This window comes from Bombus terrestris, chromosome 1, assembly GCF_910591885.1.
Source record: "Bombus terrestris chromosome 1, iyBomTerr1.2, whole genome shotgun sequence".
Lineage (NCBI taxonomy): Eukaryota > Metazoa > Arthropoda > Insecta > Hymenoptera > Apidae > Bombus > Bombus terrestris.
In genome coordinates, this window is record NC_063269.1 from 10,884,312 (window position 1) to 10,905,641 (window position 21,330).

The 21,330-nt window shown below is 38.2% G+C and overlaps 1 protein-coding gene across 2 annotated transcripts in view; it reads left to right on the forward strand.

Moving 5' to 3' along the window:
* LOC100649366 (plexin-A4) overlaps positions 1–21,330 on the forward strand; it is a 421,249-nt gene that overhangs the window by 394,033 nt on the left and 5,886 nt on the right. For both annotated transcript variants that reach the window (XM_012312042.3, XM_003393269.4), the window contains exons 4-7: positions 17,518–18,249; positions 18,462–18,587; positions 18,784–19,245; positions 19,635–21,313. In XM_012312042.3, the coding sequence (XP_012167432.1) occupies positions 17,518–18,249; positions 18,462–18,587; positions 18,784–19,245; positions 19,635–21,313 (2,999 nt within the window). The remainder of the gene's footprint in view (positions 1–17,517; positions 18,250–18,461; positions 18,588–18,783; positions 19,246–19,634; positions 21,314–21,330) is intronic.

The window sequence follows — 21,330 nt, forward strand, 5'->3', positions numbered from 1 at the left end:
ATATAAAAACGTAATAAAACGAGCACGAGGTTCCATAAAATTATTTCGCTGCCTCGTAAACAATGGAGGGCTGCGTCACTGGGCCATCAGCGCGTTTCACCCTCTGCATTTCGCGACGCTGCATAGCCCGTGAAAACGTGGAAGGGTAGAATGGGCAATAAGGGCAAAAGGTAGGGTGGCATGGTGGGCGAAAAACTGGCGCGAGAGAGAATATACGAGGGTATGGGACGAGAAGAAGCGGAGGAACGGATGGCTGAGCGACAGATTTAAGAATAATCTGGCCGGAATGACGCGGAATCGCTCGTCGACGAGGAAAGAATAAACCGTGAATGTTCTCGCGAGGGAATGCCTCCGAGGGTGAAGTTCGTCGAGCTCACACCGTGAGACGAGATAGACGTTCGATTCGTGAAGACGACAGTCGACGAGAGATATTGGATCGACGTGAATTGAGAGAGAATCGGACGACGTTTTTGGAATTTGTAATTAGTGGATCTTGAACATTTCCGTGAAAAAGATATGCAACTGCGAGGAAAAAGTTGTCATATTTTAATAGCAGCGAATGTGTTAAAGTACGCTGCAATTATGGAACAATTTATTCAGCGACTTTGGTCATCAACAACTTTTTGTCGAATTATCTGTGCATCGTGTATGTAGGTTTTGCGGTAATAATCAGAGCGAGAATAATTAATTTCATGTTAATGAGAGAGCATTTGATAAAAACGTAAATATGCTTAATGTGAGACCAACAGATGCGTTCAAAACGAATCAGTGTCATAAAAGCATGGAATAATTGCGATAAAAATTTTGTACTTTAATTGGATAAAAAGAGGAAATTTTATTATGAGCGTTATATCAAACATTTTTTTAAGCAAACTTCTCTTAGCCATTAGCGAGATGGCTATTCGCACTAATTTTTAATTAAATATACGTTTGCATACATCTTCAAGTTAGTTTAAAAAATCAGTATAATCGCGGCAGTATAATCAGTATAATCGTGTCTCATGACACCAATGGTATTTAAAAATACAACATACATGGTGCACACATAAAAGTATTCCATGTAAACGTTTAAACATTTTCACGAACCATTGTATAAGGAACATATCTCATCGTCGTCATGCACGTCTTTTTTATCGCGAAGTGTCAGCGCTGTCATCGGTAACAAGGGGTTGATTTGAATATAAAAGACCGTAGAAGTGCGATTAAGCTGGGTAAAACAATGGCCGAAGTCATTTACCCTCGCCTTTTGCCCGCTCGGAGCAAAGATCCCGACGTTTAATCCGCCATTGAACGCGCGTGTACGATGCCAACTGGTGAAAATCTGGTCGCAAATAATCTGCTCGCGTATGAATACGGGCACGTGAAGATTTTGAGCGAGGTGGAAGGGATAAAGATGGAAACGGGGCGTAAAAAGGAAAAACAGGACGAGTGAAACGGGCAGAGAAAGTAATATAAATAAAAGGTTAGGCAAAGAGACGAGCGGGCGTAAAGAGAAGAGGTCGGACAAGTTGAAAAAAAGAGGAAAATAAAAGAAAAAGAGAGAGTAAGAAGTGGAGAGAATTTCCTGCAGCGAATGAAGAAGTCTTGGGCCAGTGCATCGCCGGGGCTTTCAATGAGAAAAGCGGCCACAAAGATGGAGATAGATGCCGCATTGTAAAGAAGGAACCGAGCCAGCTATAAGAAAATAAGCTCGCTGGAAAGAAAAATGAACAGGACAGGAAAAATCACGGACTATGCTACGGCCGGAGATAATAACGATAAAGGAGAAAAATAGGCAGAAGCAAGAGACGCGAAAGGAAGCGAAGAGACAGATGAGAATTAGTGTGTCGCTGCACGTAGCCCGGATGGTTTTCCTTTTCCTCTTCTCCTTTCTATTTTCTGTATTCTTCCCTGTTTCTACTCTTTCCTTTTTTTCTTTGAACTCAGTGGGATGTTTGTAGGTTGCGCGAAATGGAGAGGATTGCAAAGAAGACGGGTGGGAATAAGTAAGAAACCGCGGAGATAAGAAGCGCGAACAAGGGTAGGAGGATTAGAATAAGTAGCAGGGAATATGGGCGAAGTATGTACAGGCCGCTTCGCTAACTCTGTTCCGACGTCCTGTGTAGAATGTGAAATATGATGTAGATTCTTTACTTTAAATATCGTTGAGTTATCGATTTTCGATTTACCCTTCGAATCTTGCTACTTTGTATTATCGTGAGTATAACCTGGAAATCTTAAGTTATTGGTATACTTATCTACCATTTTCTGGATCGATATTAATATTTATGTACTTACGTTACTTTAAAAATAACACTAATGTACTGCAAAAATATCTACTAAAATATAGTCGAAGATTAAAATACGAAAAAGAATAGAAAGGATATAGCTACTAAGTGAAAATGGACGGTGTGTGGTTAAACGCGTTCTTCACCCAACACGTCCAATATTATCTATCTATCCCTGCTACAAAATTATATTAACATTTTTAATGAATTCGTTAGAGGTCTTCTACGTAATATGTTTCGCATACTAATTTATGACTTTTATCATTAATATTGTTTGAAAAGAAATTAAAACAAATATCGAGTAATAAGTGAAAAGGAAGACAAGAACAAAGAGTTCGTATAATTCATGGGAGCTCGAGGCATTGTTTCTCTCGACTGAATTTACCTTAAGACTAATAAATTGCATTATTGGAAATCCGGAATATAAATAAGGTTACGCTATTACGTCGTTCGATAGGTAATTGCCGACTTCATGCGCGCCACCCGTGAACAGCAATACATTACATGGCGATATTACACCGGAAATACGAGGCTGAGCGATTTGCCTTCCCTTTCGGAGTTCGTTAACTCGGCGATCCTCTTGCTACTTTACGGTATCTCGTGCTTCACTTCGTCAGAGGAAAATTTACTACAACGTGGAACGTTTTTACAAAATCACTTCCTCACGATAGAAACGTTTTACGCTGTTAATCGTTTAACGTAGTAATTATTCTTACAATTTTCCATCGCTTAAAACACGTTTTTATTATATTTATCGCAATCAGCGGACGTTTTAAAAAGCAATTTCTTTCACTGTGAAGTAAACTGGTTCGTGAATCGTAACGTGTTAAATTGTAAAGTGTTATGCAAATTTATATTTTTGTGAACAATGTTGTACAATTAAAGAAATGGAAGTAGAGATTTATTTCACGTGCTAAATGTTACAATGTGTAGCATATTTTTAACATGTTCGAATACTATATGTATTCTGAGCATTGTTGTGACTAAATTTCTATAAATAAAATATCTCTAAAATAAAAATAAAATTCAAAGTCGAATTGTATAAAAAAGATGAAGAACCATATTCTCAAGCAAGAAAGAATGCGGGAACGATGCAAAATTTTAACAAAGTAAATAAAAAATATAATAAATTGTAATAAAAAATGAATGATAAATTTCCAGCATGATTCGAAACAACTGGGAAATATGGCGCTCTGGATGGAAGCATTATCGAAATGGGTGTACTCGTTGGAGACAACCGAACATGACTGAAAAACGAGAAAACTCGACGAGAAAGTCGTTAACGAACCCCTCAACGAAACATTATTGCGCCAGAATAACCGCGAACTTTCCTCCGGCCCGTGTTTATTATAAACGGCGAGTTAGCTCGTTGCGCGCTGCAAGTGTTCAAGGAAAATCGTTATCTTCCAAAAGTTTCTATCGAATTCGCGATTCATCCGCAGTCTGTCGGCAACGTATTTTTGATTCCTTTACCCGAAGCAATTGTAAGATCGTTAGAGACGAAGAAAATCGAAGAAAGCACAGGGAAGCCCCGTGAGAAGGCACGATTTTATGGGAAAAATCCGATTAACCCTCTGCCTTTCGAGTTCGTTCCACCGTTTGATCCCTTTCCTTATGATTCCACGGATCCTAGAGTTCTCTTCGAACGAATTAATTCGCGTAGAAAAATGATTCGTCGTATTAACCCCTCGTCTGGCAAATTTTCCCAGTAGTTTTGATTCATCCTTCTATCGTCGCGCACAGAAACTCGCGTTCATACATATGCGTTTTGGTATTTGCTGGAGATCAATATGGCTTGAAAAAATGAAATAATATTATATTTGAAGCGACGATAGAAATAGTTTCAGTAAATTATTTAGCGGAAAACTATATAGAATTTCGAAGTATTTTATAGTTTTATATCCGCGAAATAATTTGCTAAATATTTATATCCCGTTCTCTTCGCTTTTTCACGTTTGCATCTCTTCGGATATCTATCTTTTTTGAAAATTCTTTAATCATAAAATGTATGGAATACACGAAACCTAGTAAAATTGTATTGGATACTAAAATCAAATACTTAAAAACTATCTGTATAGTAATAGTATCTATTCAAATAATATCCATTTCGAGTCGTATAGGCCGGAGAAAACCAAACATGGTTAAAATAATGACAATAAGTACTTTAAATTCAATTTAAAGAAAAAAGTAGAACAACAGCATACATTTGTACACGTTCTAGCGAAACTCGAGCAATCTACCAATGCGACAAATTCGCAATATAAACGTAGCACAACCCAGATGGCGCCGACTTTCCTGGCGTATATTTGATATCTATATCAAACAATACTTGGTGCAAAATCAATATCTAACACTTGGAACAATTTTTATGTTTCACCACCACCGTCAGAAGATCTATCTCTGTAGAAGATTACTACATTTATCATGATTTATTGTATTTCTAACTTAGGATTCCACACAAGTCTGCAGAGATATCTATAAAGGAAACATTTTATACTTCAATTTTAATTTAAAATTCGATGCTGCTTCTTTACTTTCACCACGCAATCATGCAATATGCATAATTGTAAAAAGGGGTAGGGGAAAAAAGTGAATTTAAGCGGAAAGAGAAATCTAACGTCGAACGATCTTACAAATCATTACATCTCGGATGCAACGTTTAATTAGTTTTCACGGAAGGGAGAAAGGTTGTTCCGCGAGTTTCCCCATCTTCCCGCGTTCTTTCACGATTTTCTTCAATGGCGATTCCATTCGACGGCAATTAATCTCGATTGGACGACTAGGCTGCGATAAAGGGGAAGCGAGAACTTTTATTCGAGGAAGACCCAGTTGCGAATTCGCGGGGCTGTTATCACGCCGGTGGCAAAGCTTTCGCGAAACTGCGCAAGAAAAGCAAGAGAGTATTATCGCGGCATCCTTCCTCTACCGATAATGCCGTTGGAGTTCGATTTTTGAGAAGTTCCTTAAGCCGGGGAAAGAGCGAACCGCCGCTTGGATAGCTAGCTTTTTTCTCTCTTTCTCTCTCTTTCTCACCCTTCGCAGAAAGGAAAGATGAAAGATTCGTGGAGAAAGAGGATGTGAAACTTTCCAAGTTTACTCTCGTGGCAATTTTTTATCACCCCTCTTTTCGCGATAGCCGGGTAATTTTTATTGTTGCGCTGCATGAAGTTTCGGGAGAAATAAGAAGAAAATAATAATTTTTCTTTAAGATAAGATGCGTATAGATTTTTATAGCTTAACATTGAGGAGGGAGAGTTTTGTTATATCAAACATAAACTTTGAATATTTGATCCCTTGATGCTGGTCAGTGTAAGATAGAAAATTTATATAGACAATCAAACATCGAAGTAGTTATTTTCTCATAACATACTCCTTTTCTGTTAAAATAAAGAAAATAATAATATTAAAAAAAAGAGATGTATAGTAAAATTTTAATTATTCCTGAACATAGAATTTATAATCGCAAAACCAAAAATTGTGATATATCCCTATACTTTTTCTTAAAAGACCGTAATTTATGCAACTAATCGTGTAATTATAGTGCACAACAAAATATTTACGTATGTGAAAGTTATCAAATTATTATATATATATATTGGTACATACTTATGAACGTATGCTCTAACGTAGAATTGAGATAAAGCACCACTTAGATTTCAGTCGTTTAGAAAAGAATAAGAAAGGTATAGAATATAAGATAAAGAAAAACGAGAAATCGAATACATCAATCACATTATGAACAATGAGATATCATTAGCAATCCAAACTTCCTTTCAGTTTTAAATCTTCCGCAACCCCTTTCGAGTTTCTCCTCGTAACAATTATCACGTCTATTTATTTCCATTATACAGGCCCATTTTTCAAAGGTGAAACCAAGCAATGAATCAACGAAGAAACTTCCAACCTCATCAAGAAACTCCAGCTCCTTTCGCAAGAGTTTCCTCGATTCGACCGAGATTAAGCCTTCCTCCGCTCGTTCCGAGGGGTTGTTCGCGTTATTTATGCTCGCGGGCTCGCGAATTACTCGCGCGTGGTACGCGCGAAACGCGCATCGAATTGGAGATAAAATTCTTCGAGGATTTCTAGAGACATATTAATACCGCGATCTGTTGGCCTGCAATAGGGAGCGAGTTTTTCGGTTTTCTCTGGGCGCATTCGAGCAGAAAAATCACGATGAACGAGAATTCCATGGCGACCGTGTCCGAGAATGTGTTTGAAAATTCCACGGGAATACCAACCGCTCGTTCCACTCTTGCGTTACACTGCGTACACTAACGCGCAAAAGTATTCAAACACTTGCTTGTCGTTGACAAGATGTGTTTTAATTACGAAATTATGAATAAATCAAACTATAACGATTTTATTCTTTGCAGAGATTCTATACAGTAGGATATTCTGACGCAATTAAATTGATTTTTCCAAGCCAAAGTGTAATTATAAGATTGGTATTTATAATTATCAAACTTGCAGAACTATTTTGTTATTTGATAAATTCTTTATACAATATAGATTCTCTAATTTCTGAGTTATTAGATTGTGTGACATGCAAGCTCTTTTGATGGTTGCATCTCATAGAATATTACAGGAAAGTTACATATAGTTGCAGTAGACATAATAGAAATTGTTACAATTTTGTTCAGATTTAGGATATTTTATATGAAGTGAGGCTATAGGATGAAAAAACGGGCAAAGAAGCAGTTGTCGTGTTTTTCTCGTGTAATTCTTTAAATAGTACGATATAGTAAATTATAATATATATGATAAGTAATAAAATATTCTACATAAAATATAACTAATATAAATTAGATTTATAGAGCAGTGACAGCATACGATATATACTAAGTACCGCTTATTTATTAATTAGCAATTAATTTGTACATTTTGATAAAATTCACATATACTGTTACCTACAATAAATCAAGCAAAATGTCTGGATACTTATGAATGATAGTGTACGTTTGCGAGGATCGTTTGTATGCATGTGAGTATCGTGTTTAGATGAAAAGGAGAAAGGAAAAACGATTAATCTTTCATCGTTACGGCATTTGCGCGTGTATCTTCTGGTTTAATATCGCTTCTTAACTATTGAAATCGTAAAGCGGCGGGTTCGTTCTCAACGATAAATGAAAATGTCCGTCAGGAAAGTTATTGTGGTTTCGTAAACCACAGAATAGGTGAATTCTCGATTTTACGATTACCCACGGTATATGATGAACTGTTACGGCTTGAATATTGAAAATGTTTCGTTCAATTTCGCATGGAACTGCGAGTGCAAGGATTCTAATATGTTACAATCAACTGTTCATAAACGACGTTGTTATTTTATGGGCTAATATCGATCGATCAATGTCGAAACTGAACGCAGGCTAATTGAAACGTGTCAATTTTGATACGATACGCGCGAGACACGAGATATTACGTTACTATTTTTGTCAATAATAATCTTTATTGACATATTAATCTCTATTGACTCGTAAGAGTAAATTTGTTAGTCTGGTCTTGCGTAAGAAAGCTTGATGAATTATTCCTTGTCGATTCCCATAACATACTTGAAAAATATCATGTTGGCTCGTTGAGTTCGATCAATTCTACCAAATTTCGTAACATAGTTTCTGTAAAAGAATTTTTCGAATATGGTACATGGTTCAATTGTTGTAAAGTCCTAACAAATACAATTTACGATATTTGAGACTCGAACAATTTTCATTCACGATATCAATTAAATAATAGAGGAGCAGAAGGCTACAAGTCAAATACTACGACTTCCTGACCTAACTCAAGGAACTGTGTAAAGAACTACGTGTTCTTTAGATGCGAATCGATTTGTTTCCAATCGAAAAAAATGTTACCGCCATGAAATTTCATGGATAAATTTCTTGAGAGTTTTGGAAATTATCGACGCTATAAACGAACTTTCACCTAACGAACCGAGTATGGGTAAGGCAGAGAAACTTCCTTTTCGGTATTGTTCCTCGGTGGGTGATTTAAATTTATGGTCGAAGTGTGAGAAAGTTCTTTACGTTAGGATATTCTAAAGAGTATTGGGTTGCAACATGTATTTTGAACCGTGCTGTTAATTAAACTAATAGTATCTTAAATAACAGGATCGTTATTCGTAAGATCCAATAAATAATAGAAAGTTGGAAAGTAATATAATTTAAAAAATGGATATTGGAATGTATGAAACATCGGACTAATAAATTTGTATATTTTTCTATGGAATTACGTTGTCATATAATGCTGAAATCGTGATTAAAATATCGTTCGATGTTGCACCGAACATCGTAAATTCGAGATGTGACGATTTAAATTTCTGATTCATAGAATGAAGCATTAAATTTTGAAACGGGTCGATAACTCGAATATTCTACGTTTGTCCATTATACATATATATCACAAATATACCAACGTTCGCATTTAGGATATACGCTTTAATCACACTTCTCGAATTAAGCAAACCCCTTCGAAATTCACTGCAGCTGCCCCCATTTTATTCAAATATACGCAGCACGAGCTTCATTTCGTCGTAATTCTGTCCGGTGGCGTGAATCGAGTACCGGTCAGTTTCTATAAATTTTTCACGAAAACGTCGTATTTCGTCGCACGCTCCCGGCAGAATGTAATTTTTGCATAAAATTGACGCGGTGCCCCGAGCGAAGATTGAAGAGCGGCGGCCGTTAATATTCCATGGAAAATACGGGCTTAAAAATGTATACAGCCGTGGTTGAAACGTTGTATTATATTCGAAATTGACCGGTTTCCTTCAGTTCCTCTGCTAGTCGCGATTGTCTCCGTTTCACGCTTGAAAATTAGTCCGTGCTTGGATTGTAACATGTAAATCAAATTGGTCGAATCTAATTTCTATTCACTTGCGTGAGGTTTCTGTTCCAATAACTGAATTCAGTAACCAATTGAAATATATTGTACTGCAATCTGTAATTGCATCGCGTATTTTTCAGTTGAAGAAAGTTCCAATAATTATCAACAAAGATTTATAAGCCTTTTTAATTATGAATTTTCATTATGAAAAGAAACTCATAATTAAAAATGTTCATTTCCATTGTTAATCTCATATTCACTTTTAAAATCGATCTTCTAGGAACAATAAAAAAATATTGATTTTTAGAGAATTTTTCTTTTTGTAATAGTAACATTTGAATTGTTTATTGCCTTTTGTACTTTCGCCTCTCTAAAAAGGAATCGTTAGGATGGAAAGAAACAATGAACTTAAGACGTTTCGAAAAGAAGTTGTTGGATCGTGGAAGTTTCTAACAAGTTGGTACTTCAATCCTTCTTGCCGCGAAGCAAGGGTGAACTAATTGCCGGAACATCGAGCGTACAACGCGTTTAAGCCGGATTTCGAACGGCCATTAATGCGCCTGATCGTGCGAGTAAGTTAAGGTGCGTGTCTACTATAACCACGTTTTATGATGAAATATATATTTATGAATATAAATGAGAAATGAAATTTTGATACAGTAATTAAATTCGGAATAATTTAAGTAGATATTACACAAAATCATTATTATAATAAATTTAATATTAAACTTAATATTACGTAATTATTTTACAAATCTAGCATGATCCTACTTCATTTAACATTCATTCAGGATATGTTTAATATTCATTTAGAAGATAAATATTCTTATGCGATTATCGATGTGTAATGTTCATTAAAATATTCAACAGTTTTAATAACATTTTCATGAACTCCAAATAAAATTTCCTGGGATAATTATTTTTTGACAAAGTCAAATTTATAATAAAGCAACATAAATTTGGATCATGTAAGTATCTAATATAGGATTGACAACTATATAACACTCAACAATTTTTAAACTTAATGAAGTAGCCTCCAATGATTTACGAATTCAGTTCAAATACATCCGAAATCTATCCAATTCCAACTGAAATATTCGAACCTCGAATATATATACGAAATTTACCTACAAAATTTACCTAGCAGAGATACCAATGAAAATGCAGCCTTATATAGGACGCAGGAACACGGTCGGGCTCGAAATCGATTCAGGAATGCCGAGGCTCGATTCGTTTTTTCATCCGTGTTGAACACCGATATTGTCGTGGTGCTCACGCTTTCAGGGTACAGGGTAGAAAATACTTGCGAACAAAGAGACAAGAACCCGAGAAGAGAAAGATAGAAAGATAGAAAGATAGATAGATAGATAGATAGAGAGAGAGAGAGAGAGAGAGAGAAAGTGAGTCAGAGAGTGAAAGAGGAAGGCGAAGGAAAACGAAAAAAGGAGAGAGAAACGACGGAGCCGAGTAATTAAGACGTCCACCGAGTTCTTGGTAGCTTTGTATCGAACACGTTATTAGTTTCTTTGTGTCTGGTGATCGGAAGGATCTCGTGAGAATAAAAAGGCGGATGGTGTTCCTTTATTTCTTTCCTTGATCCTTCATTTTTCTTCTCTCTTTTTTTTCAATTTCTTTTTGTTTTCTTTAACCCGGTTCCTTTTATTGATTCCTCCGGTTTGTTCTTTGTAGTCGCGTGATTATTAAGTTGAGCTGCGTTCCACGGTTCCGCACGCTCGATAGGAGATTGGGCGCTGTTTAATCGCGATGTCGAAGGTTACGAAAAAAAGGGGACAGAGAAGTAATGGTTACCTTAAATAGAAAGAAAGGCCTGATACAATCTATTGGACAGATTGATAAATTTGCAATAACCTTTAACCTAACCTGGTTCTTTGTTCTTTTCACCGTTCGTTCTCTTGTTTATTTTGTCTGCAACTGATGGCAATTGTACCTTTGTAATCGACTGGTCTCGTCAGTTTCATTCTGATATCTGTATTCTGTCGATAGCTACGATCACGCGATTCTTTTTATCATGAGTGTTTAGCGTTTGTTTATCATGTTTATCATGAGTGTATTTTAAAGGTGTTATTATACTTCGTAAATAACTGTTATAACCACTCAAACTATAATATAGGTGTTGTTCTTTGAGAGAACGCGCATGGGGATAAAGAATAATAATTATATTTAAGCAAATTGCGTATAAGAAACTAATTTAGTCTTAATCAATGTTTGGAAACTCTGTTCATATACGATACCCAAAAAGTACTTAGATCCATTGCCTTCTATACCGTTTTATCGGATCATCTACCATGAACAAGTTTGCGTTAAACTAGGTAGAAAAACGTGTTTTCGTGTTTTAAAAGAAAAAGACGAGCTCGTTAATTGACCAGCAAAGAAGAAGCGAGAGCGGCGTGTAGTCGTTGTTCGGTGTAATCGCGTTGGCAAATCGCCGTAGAAAACTCACGAGGTTTCTTATTTCATTACCATTCGCGAGAGATGGAAGATACGCGGGTAATTGAGGGCTGCCGATCCGACAGATTCCGCGGACTTCGTGCGCAGTGATAATTATATTTATTATATTTAACAAGCCGCGGAGATTAATCTTTTATTCTCCGCACGATGGAGTAATCATGGGAAAGTGGGATAACCCGGATAACCGAAGCTTTTCCAACGCTCCACTTGCCTCTTTGTCGGCGGTTCTCAGATCCTTCTCAACGAAAGGATGAAAGGGAAAGAGGAGCTTAGCAGGTTCACGGGGGCAACGAACAACGGCAATTAAAATGTCCGGCTGTTTTCACGGTAGTCTGATAATTGGAACGATTTTTATGCGAACAAAAGAGACGCTCGAACAGCCGCGAACATCGAAAACGCCTCCGCGTTGATTATATTCTTACGCCTTCTTCGAGCGTCCGCCTCCTGTTTCGACGTGACTTGACCCTATTGGCTTTTGGTGACCCGTGAACTTCAGAAGTTGCTGCCCGCCTCCATGAAGTCGAAGTCTACATCTTACCTTCAAGGTAGAGACTTCAAGAGGTATGGCTTGATGAGTAATCTTCGCAAACAATAAGACGAAGAAATGAATGGAACAAAGGTAAATGCAAAGGATGTGCATTCGAAGTTTGGAAGAACTCGTGATGAAGTAATCCTTACGGTGAACTATGTATTAGTTTGTTATATGGCAGTTGCCAAAGAAGAATTTTCTCAACAAAGGAATAATAGACTGGAATAACAAAAATGAGTAATAAGAAGTAGCGAAAAACCTAAGAAAGCTTTTGAAGAGCACCTATATTCAAATTTATTACGAATCTTTGAAAGAAGGGATTCGTCGTCTATTCTTTTCTTCGCTAACTTTCTCATACTTTCATCTAAAATATCTTCATTGTGAAAGTGCAGCTTGCACTTCCTATCAGAAAGCCTTTCATCAATCCTTATTCCCACGGGTTCTTGTCCAAGTATCGATTTCTTTTCACGGCTGAACAGATTTCACGCAAATTTCAAAGTCAAACAATTTTCCTCGAAATAATCGCGCTAGATACAAACACCTTGGCGATGTTACATACTGAGTTATTACGTGAGGCGTGATTTATCTTGTGGGGATGACTGTGTGTAGACAAAACTGATGCAAATCCTTGGTGCTGATGCCTGACACCCTTATGACACACTTGATAGACGTAACATCACCGTCAAAGTTGGGATATGTGTAATTCCATAGCCTTAGTCCTTCTAATATATATCTCATGCATTCTATTAAACGCTAGGGCGTCAAGAATTTACATTTACAAGCTTTAAGCTAGATTTCAAATGAACCACACTGCAAGAACGTAAGTGAAATTCTTGCTGAATTGTTGCCCTTTATGACGTTTGATAATTAGAATGGAATATTTTAATATAATATAGTCGAAGATTGTTAGATCTAGAGATAAAAGTCTTTTCAAAGTAGATCTCCACGATGATTATGACAGACGATATTTTTGAAGAAGTGCACATGTCGAATTCTGATATGAAATAAAAAGGGTATCTGATAATACACGACCATTCGATAACGTATTAACGATTATTATCGATTAATCGACGATATGCTGTAATAAGCAGGTTTAACAGTGAAAAAAATTAAATTTAAGTATTCCTCCTCCGTGTAAAACGAAGAATACGACTTATCATTTTCATTGGCCGTGATTTCCAAATATTTAGACTAATTTTACAAGAAACCAAACAAGACCACTGAAACTCTACAAAACTGTAGTACGCAAACTGTTCCACGAAATTCCATCAACCTCCAGTTAATACTTCCATTCAAAAACATCGCTATACACAAACATTTTAGAATAAAGAAGATTCTCAACAATAAAAGGGCATACGCGCGCATCATCCAAGATTGGAATCGCCGCATCGTTGAGATGATTTCACTAGTGGAGAATAAAAATCACGTGGCCGGCGTTTTAGCTGGCGACCAGACGTGCAATTAACATCGTGGGGCTGTGCGGTAGCTCAATAATTATTGTTATTATTTCTGCACGCTTACAGCGGGCAGAGATTGCAACATAGTCGCGCAGAAACGGTTGTCCTGGCCGGGTCGATTCGTTTATTCGGGGCAGAGGTTACGTGCCGGCCGTTCCCCGAGGACGAGAACTTCCTTCTACGAACGTTCCCCTTTCCCTCTTTACCTTCTCTTTTACCTCCGCCTCTCTTTGCTTCTTCCTAGCTTGTGGCCGCGGTCTTGAACTTTGTCTCCTTTCTATCGTGCGGTTCATCGCGGCCGATGCATGTGAATCGTGCAATTAAACGGTTGGAAAATAAAGGGTTAAGGCTTGCCCGTTAGGCTTCCATGCTCGCGGCGATAACTAGGCGCGCCGTGGCCTATCGTGGGTGGGAAGAGACGTCGAGGACAGTGATTGAAGGATATGAAACGTATAATGCACTTGCCTGGTAGTCCTGACTGGCCATGGATCGAAGATCAAGCGAATCTTGCATCCTTTTTCGTTTTCTCCAGAGGTCGACGTTTTTACGTTGATTTCCACGGTATCGCGACGTTCAACGGGTGGTCGACGTCGTTCGTTAACCTCTTAACATCCACGCTTCTTTTTCCTTCCTGCTTTCCTTGGTGATATCAATGATCGAGCGAGTTTTTTCATGCTTAGAATCTGGAAATCAAAGGTTTCAAGACTTTAATATATCAAGCATATTTGACTTTTAATATTAAATCTACAGTGGTTACAAGATTATTATATTTATCATAACATTTACGTATTCATTAATTAGCTCCTTATTTTGTACATTTTTATATAGTAGCATTTTGTGTACTTTTGCATCTTTCAGTTCTCCACAAATTCATAAACGTCTATACCCTAACGATTATAATTAGTATAGTATAATGAAAACTGATAGATTATATATATATATAATGATTCGCTTCTTATCACCACTAATTTTACGAAAAGCTTCTTTGTGGTTTTATTAAATTACCAAAGTAGACAAAATCTAAAATTTCCAAGTTAAATAACATCGTTAGTATAGGCTGTTAGATTGTTGTAATTAAATATTGCGATGTAATTAAATAGTTGCGAATCAAATTTCGGGAGATTAAAAAAGAGCGGAAATAAAGCCGAGTTAGTTGGAAAAACGTTGTTCCAAAGGGCCGCGCTTGACGTGATACCCGTTAATTTCACCTTCCGGATTTGTCCTCCTTTTCAACGCTGACGGGAACGTGTCTCAGGATTGTATAACGCGATAAAAAGTGGTCGGCAAAAAGTCGTCTACACGGTATAATTAACAAGCAGAATATTTGTCTTAACGTGCTTACCTGGTATAATAAAGTTACCTCTGTTACTCAACTCTTTAGCATTTATATTAAAAGTATAATTTAAAATTTATATTAAAACATATAAAGATAAAAAGAACACAAGGGAACGAGAAAAATTTGTTCTTCAAAAATTACAGAAGGTTGAAGTACTCTTTTGCTATCTTGGGGAAAGACGAACGTACAGATAAGAGCCGTTTCAATTCAACTATATATTTAAAATTTTAAGCAACTATTCACACTATACATATACTAATCTTTTACCAAATATATTTACAATAAACGTCTTTTAACTTTTATTATATTTCCTAATTCAAAGTTTACCGCGTATTCTCATTTTCTTCATTTGTATAATAAATATAAAAGCAAGGCGAATTTATGTTACGAATATATCCATAAAAATTTTTGCTACGACAATTGTTCGAATATTTTCATAAATCGCTGTATACTAATTAGTAAGCGAAAGTAATAAGCACAGTTCAAGTTTACCACGTTCAATGAAGCTGCTTGCAGTTCCGATTTTGTTGAACCGTCGCTTTGAAGCGACATTAGCCTAAGCGGTGTGTGTGTTTAAAATAGAATGAAGCACGCCCGAGAAGAAAGAAGAAAACTCGTGCATAGAAAATCGAGTGAGAGAGCATACTTGAGGGAGAAAGCATTTAAAGCGTAAAGACGTAACTAGAGATAACATATTTCAAGCATCGCCGTGAAAGAGAAAGAGCCGTGGGACGGTCGCGAAAGATCAGCTATTTTCTATGCGTTAAAAAGAACCGATCGTGAGAGAGTTTCCCTCTTTAATCGTTTCGATTATGTAATCGAATCTCCATGGAAGAGATTCGACGAACATGAAGGAATTTTTGATTTCTACCTGTCGTCTAATAATTTCAAATAGAGTTCCGTTGGATACAGAAACCGTATAATTACAAACAAGCATGTATTAATCCGTCAATAATTAGAGGAAGAGAAAAACGCTTAAAGCATTCCTTTATTTTCATAAAACATTGACACATTTTATGCAATTGGTGAAACTCTTTTGGTGCAAGTCTTTTTATTAAAATTGATCCTATTAAATTATAAGTAAAGATTAGAAAGTGTGTATGATGGAAACATTTAGTGAATTAAATATATCTTAGAAGAAAAAGTGGCTTTAATATGTTCGTTATTACTAACGCGTATTGCGTTGTCTCTTAATTATTATCTAAAGCTTAAATGAGTTGGTCCCTGGTAATAATTATTGCTACAATGCCCTACATTTTGTTTTTATAATTTTAATAAAAAAATTCAAAAGTAGAGAACAAAATAGAAAGCAATGAAATTAGGAAACGATAAAAGCTTATGGATTTTTAACAAAAATTAACTGTTATCGAAAGCAACAAATTCTAATAGTCAGTAATTTAATATACTCATTCCTAAAACCATCTAAATACATAGTGCATGAAAAACATAATTTCTATTTTTCAAGATTTTCCTCTAGAAAAATTTGATTATATAACAAATTATAATGTTTAACGACGATATCCGTAGAATCTCTTTAAAAACGGCACTCAGACCAGTTTATCATCATCAGACGATTACTGTTATTCATAGCTCGATCCCGGGACGGTCTTGCTTTTTTATTAGACAAGCGGGTGTAATTCTAGCAGGGAGACGTTCCGTCATCCTCGTGATCGCCTCAACGACGAGCGAAATCTAGTCGTCCCCGAGATTTAATTTGCGACCTCTTAGCCGCGACTCTGAACTAGCCTCGCCTCTACAACCTGCACAGAGACGAAATTCACGGGAAAATTTCCCGACGAGTGATAAAACGTAAATTTCACAAAGTAAAATTTTAACATCCTGGCGTTATACGTTTTCAAATTAATCGTTTGTTCCTGACGAAATAACGGATTGAAACGTTCAACTGCGGAATAAAACTGGACTAAAAGAAGGGATTGGGAAAATGGAAACACGCATTTGGACGACACGCGTTGATAAGCGATTAATATTTAACAAAAATGGAAATGAGATGCGTTTGTTTTCATGAAATTGTAAATGTGGAAGTGTAAATGTTTCATTAATCGAGTCGGATGCATCAGTCAGTCTGTATCATCGTTTCGATGAATAAACCATATTAAATTAGTAGTCTGAAAGAAACGGTCGAAGAGAAGGGGTTGAATTAGCCAGCCATGATCCCTCTATCCTTCATTTAGTTTATCGAATTCGTTGCCCAGCAATTAAATCGCACAAGATCGGTTTAACGGGTTACCCGCAGGCTGTAGTCCGAATTTATAGCTCGAAGATCCTCCCTTATCCACTTTTTTCCTGAACGTTAGCCTACGGTTATACATGTAGCGAGATACAAATGATATATCATAGTGCTTGTCGATAAGTGAAAAGGAACAGGGATCCTTGAAGCAGTAATTGATTTTACATCGCGATTAGGAATTTTTCATTGAGTATCTGGAGCGAAATGCGACCTTTAGACTTTTACAATCACCGTTATCGATCAGTTCGATATTCCCTGGGAAGGGATAAAAAGCGCAAGGTTGGGGAGCTTGTTGAGTTTCGAGCATACTCGCTACGAGGTCGATCTCGAGCACAAGCGTTACGCAATCGAAAACATGGACTAATCATGATATTACGTGTTTCTTGTTACAGGTGGTAGTGGAGAGCTCGACCCTGGCCCTAGAGTACGGCGACCTGGAGATCGATCCAGATTGCCCGGTGAACCCAGACTTGTTGTTCGACTCGCAGCTGATGCACCTGTACGTGATGACGAACAAAACGGTGTCCAAGGTCAAAGTGCAAGAATGCTCGGTATACAAGACCTGCTTGGACTGCCTCGGTGCCAAGGACCCGTACTGTGGCTGGTGTTCACTGGAGAACAAATGCAATCTGCGCAGTGACTGTCAGGATGCTGCCAAGGATCCGCTCTACTGGATCTCGTATAAAAGTGGCAGATGCACGACCATCACGACTGTCACGCCGGACCAATTGCAACGCACAACTGCTAGAACCCTGGAGTTGGTTATTGAAAATCTGCCAACCCTCTCTGGCCAATTCCTTTGCGCGTTTTCTACTTTGGACAAAACTCTGATCACGAATGCCTCGAGAAAGTCGTTTGGAGTGAACTGCACCACACCCAGAACCGATCTATTGCCATCTATTCCGCAAGGGCAACATCATTTCACGGCGAAGCTTTCAGTCAGGATGACGAATGGGCCTGACCTCGTGGATACCAATTTCACGTTCTTCGATTGCAACACGTACAGCTCGTGTACCAAATGCGTATCATCGAGCTTCCCCTGTGACTGGTGCGTCGACGGTCACAGGTGCACCCATGACACAGCTGAGAACTGTCGGAACGATATATTGGTCACCGGAGTTAGTGTAAGTGGAGATTCTGTCTAATCGTTGAATGATGGTTATGGGTCATCTGGGATCAAACGATTTAAACGAATAAATTCAGAAACTTGTTAGAGTCTTTATAATAGAGTTCGCTTATATTCAAAGTATCAAGTTTTCTTCAAAATTGAACCACACAATTTTATTAATTCGTTTCATTAGATAATCGTTAAAATCAACGAATTCTATTTCCACAGAGAACGGGCCCCAGCTATAGAAGTGGTCCAGCGTTCTGTCCGACGTTGAACGCGACCGATTCCCAGGAGATCCTGGTGTCTTCCGGCGTGAAGAAGGTGATACGAGTAAAAGTGCACATCATCGGGGTAAGTAATGCCATGGTTCATCTTTCTCGAATGTAGAATCCCGTCTAACGCTGTTACATTAATTCCCCTGACGTTTTCACGTGTCGTTAGCGGACCTTTCATAACAGACAGAGAGAAAGAGGGAATCGCTGTGTGTCGGGACTGGTTTCCGTCTAGGATGATTGACGCGCTAACCTATGCGAAACATCTTTTCCAGCAATTCATCGTGCAGACCCGGTTCGTCTGTCAGTTCAACATAGAGGGCCGTGTGACGATCGTGAACGCACGGCTCCTCGCGGACACGATTTATTGCGAGGAGACCGAGTTTTCGTACACATCTCGGGCACCCAACATCACCGTGCCATTCGCGGTGATCTGGGGTGGCTCGAAACCTTTGGATAATCCACACAACATCCATCTGGTAATATACCGGTGTCGCGACATGGCTGACAACTGCGGAATGTGCCTGACCCTGGCGCCCAAGTACGACTGCGGATGGTGTCAGAGCACAGACAGATGCGAAGTGAAGGACAACTGCGAACGCAACACCGGCATGTGGCTGAACAGTAACCAAACCTGCCCGAATCCCGAAATACATTCGTTCGAGCCGGTTATGGGACCTTGGGAAGGTAATACGAACGTGACGATACGTGGCATCAACTTGGGCCAGACATTCATGGTAAGAGGCAATATCTTGATACATATAGGAGATTTCTGTATAATATCGTCATATATGATTTTTCGAGAGTAAATCAGAACCAAATTTTTTATCTATAATAATTTCGTAATACTCAAAAAACACTAGGTATAGCGCATAGGATATAGCATGGAATATACAACCTTGTTTAAAAATCTTAGTACTTATACATTAATATTATAAGAATACCAAGCGAACAAAAACGAAAAAGTTTTATAGATTTGATAGGTTCGATCAGTCTAGAATATAATTTATAATTGGTATATATATAAGGAATATATATGGAATATAAGGTATAAGGATCTGTTTTGCAATAAAAGTACCTTTTGCTTAATTTTAGTATACAAAATATGACAATCGATTTATTTCAGGACATCTACCGAGGCGTGATGGTTGGTGGATTACCATGCGAGCCATACAAGGAACTCTATATACGCACAAAGCAAATAGTCTGTCGAGTGGATGGCCCAGGTACAGAAGAAGGCAAACGTGGACCAGTAATTGTGAGGATCGAAGATTTCAGGGGCCAATCTGAATACAACTTCGAGTTTGTGGATCCTCAGATTCTCTCCATATCACCAAAATACGGACCTATGAGCGGTGGCACCACCGTAAGGATCACCGGGAAATATATGAACGCTGGCAGTACTATCAAAGCCTTTATCGATGAGTTACCGTGTTCTATAATCAGTGCAGAGATGAATGAAGCGCTCTGCATGACTAGCGCTAGTGATCATAAGAGGAATGGAACGGTAAAGATGACATTCGATGGTGCATTTCGAATCTATAGCGGAACTTTCGAATATGCTGATGATCCAACGATCGAGAGTGTAGAGAGTGGCGTTGCTGGTCAGATGAAGATTCCGAAAGGTATTCCAGCAGGAGGAATAAAGATCTCGGTAACAGGCAAGAACCTAGGCTACATCCAGAGTCCGCAAATGTACGTGTACTACGACGAGAAGATGTTCGTATCGCAATGCGAAGTGCACAGTCAAGAAAGCATGATCTGTAAATCACCCACCATCGAAGTACCAGACAACGTTGTCCTAGACGCAGAAAAACCATTAATGTTGGAATACGGCTTTCGCATGGACAACGTGACAGGCGTGCAGAATTTGTCGCAACACGGATTCAACCATTTTCTCCTCTATCCGAATCCTATATACGAGGTGTTCGACGAGGAGATTAAGTATTACAAGAGCGACTATTTAACCATTAATGGCCAACATCTAGACCGCGCTTGCCAGGAATCGGACGTGACAGTACAAATAGGAAACGCGTTCTGTAACGTTACTTCGCTCTCTAGGCAACAGCTCACTTGCAGACCACCTCTGACACAACCACCAGCCATCGATTCCGATGGTTTTCCAAATAAGCAAGAATTGCCTGAGGTAATTGTGATCGTAGGTGGCACACTCCGTTACAATATAGGAAAACTGAGCTACGCACTGCCAGCTGGTCTTAATGGACCACTATCGAAACCAGCTCTGATCGGAGTGATTGCCGCCATTGTGATCTTAGTATTCGTGTTTATCGCCTTCCTTATTGCATATCGACGCAAATCTACGGAGAGCAATCGGGTACTGAAAAATATGCAAGAACAAATGGATATTCTAGAACTTCGTGTCGCGGCTGAATGCAAAGAAGCTTTTGCTGAGTTACAAACAGAGATGACAGATCTCACAGGCGATTTGACCAGTGGAGGTATACCTTTCCTAGATTATAGAACATACGCTATGATGATACTATTCCCAAGCGACGACAATAGCCCTGTGCTGCAATGGGATCGACCGGAATTGACCCGCAAAGAGAAAGGACTACGCCTATTTGGACAATTGATAATGAATAAAACGTTCTTGCTCCTCTTCGTAAGGACTCTCGAGAGCAATCGATACTTCTCGATGAGGGACAGAGTGAACGTGGCTAGTCTTATTATGGTTACGCTTCAGAGTAAGATGGAATATTGTACAGATATTCTGAAGACCCTCCTAGCGGAACTAATTGAGAAGTGTACGGAAGGAAAGAGTCATCCGAAACTGTTCCTTAGACGGTAAGTTTAGTATCCCC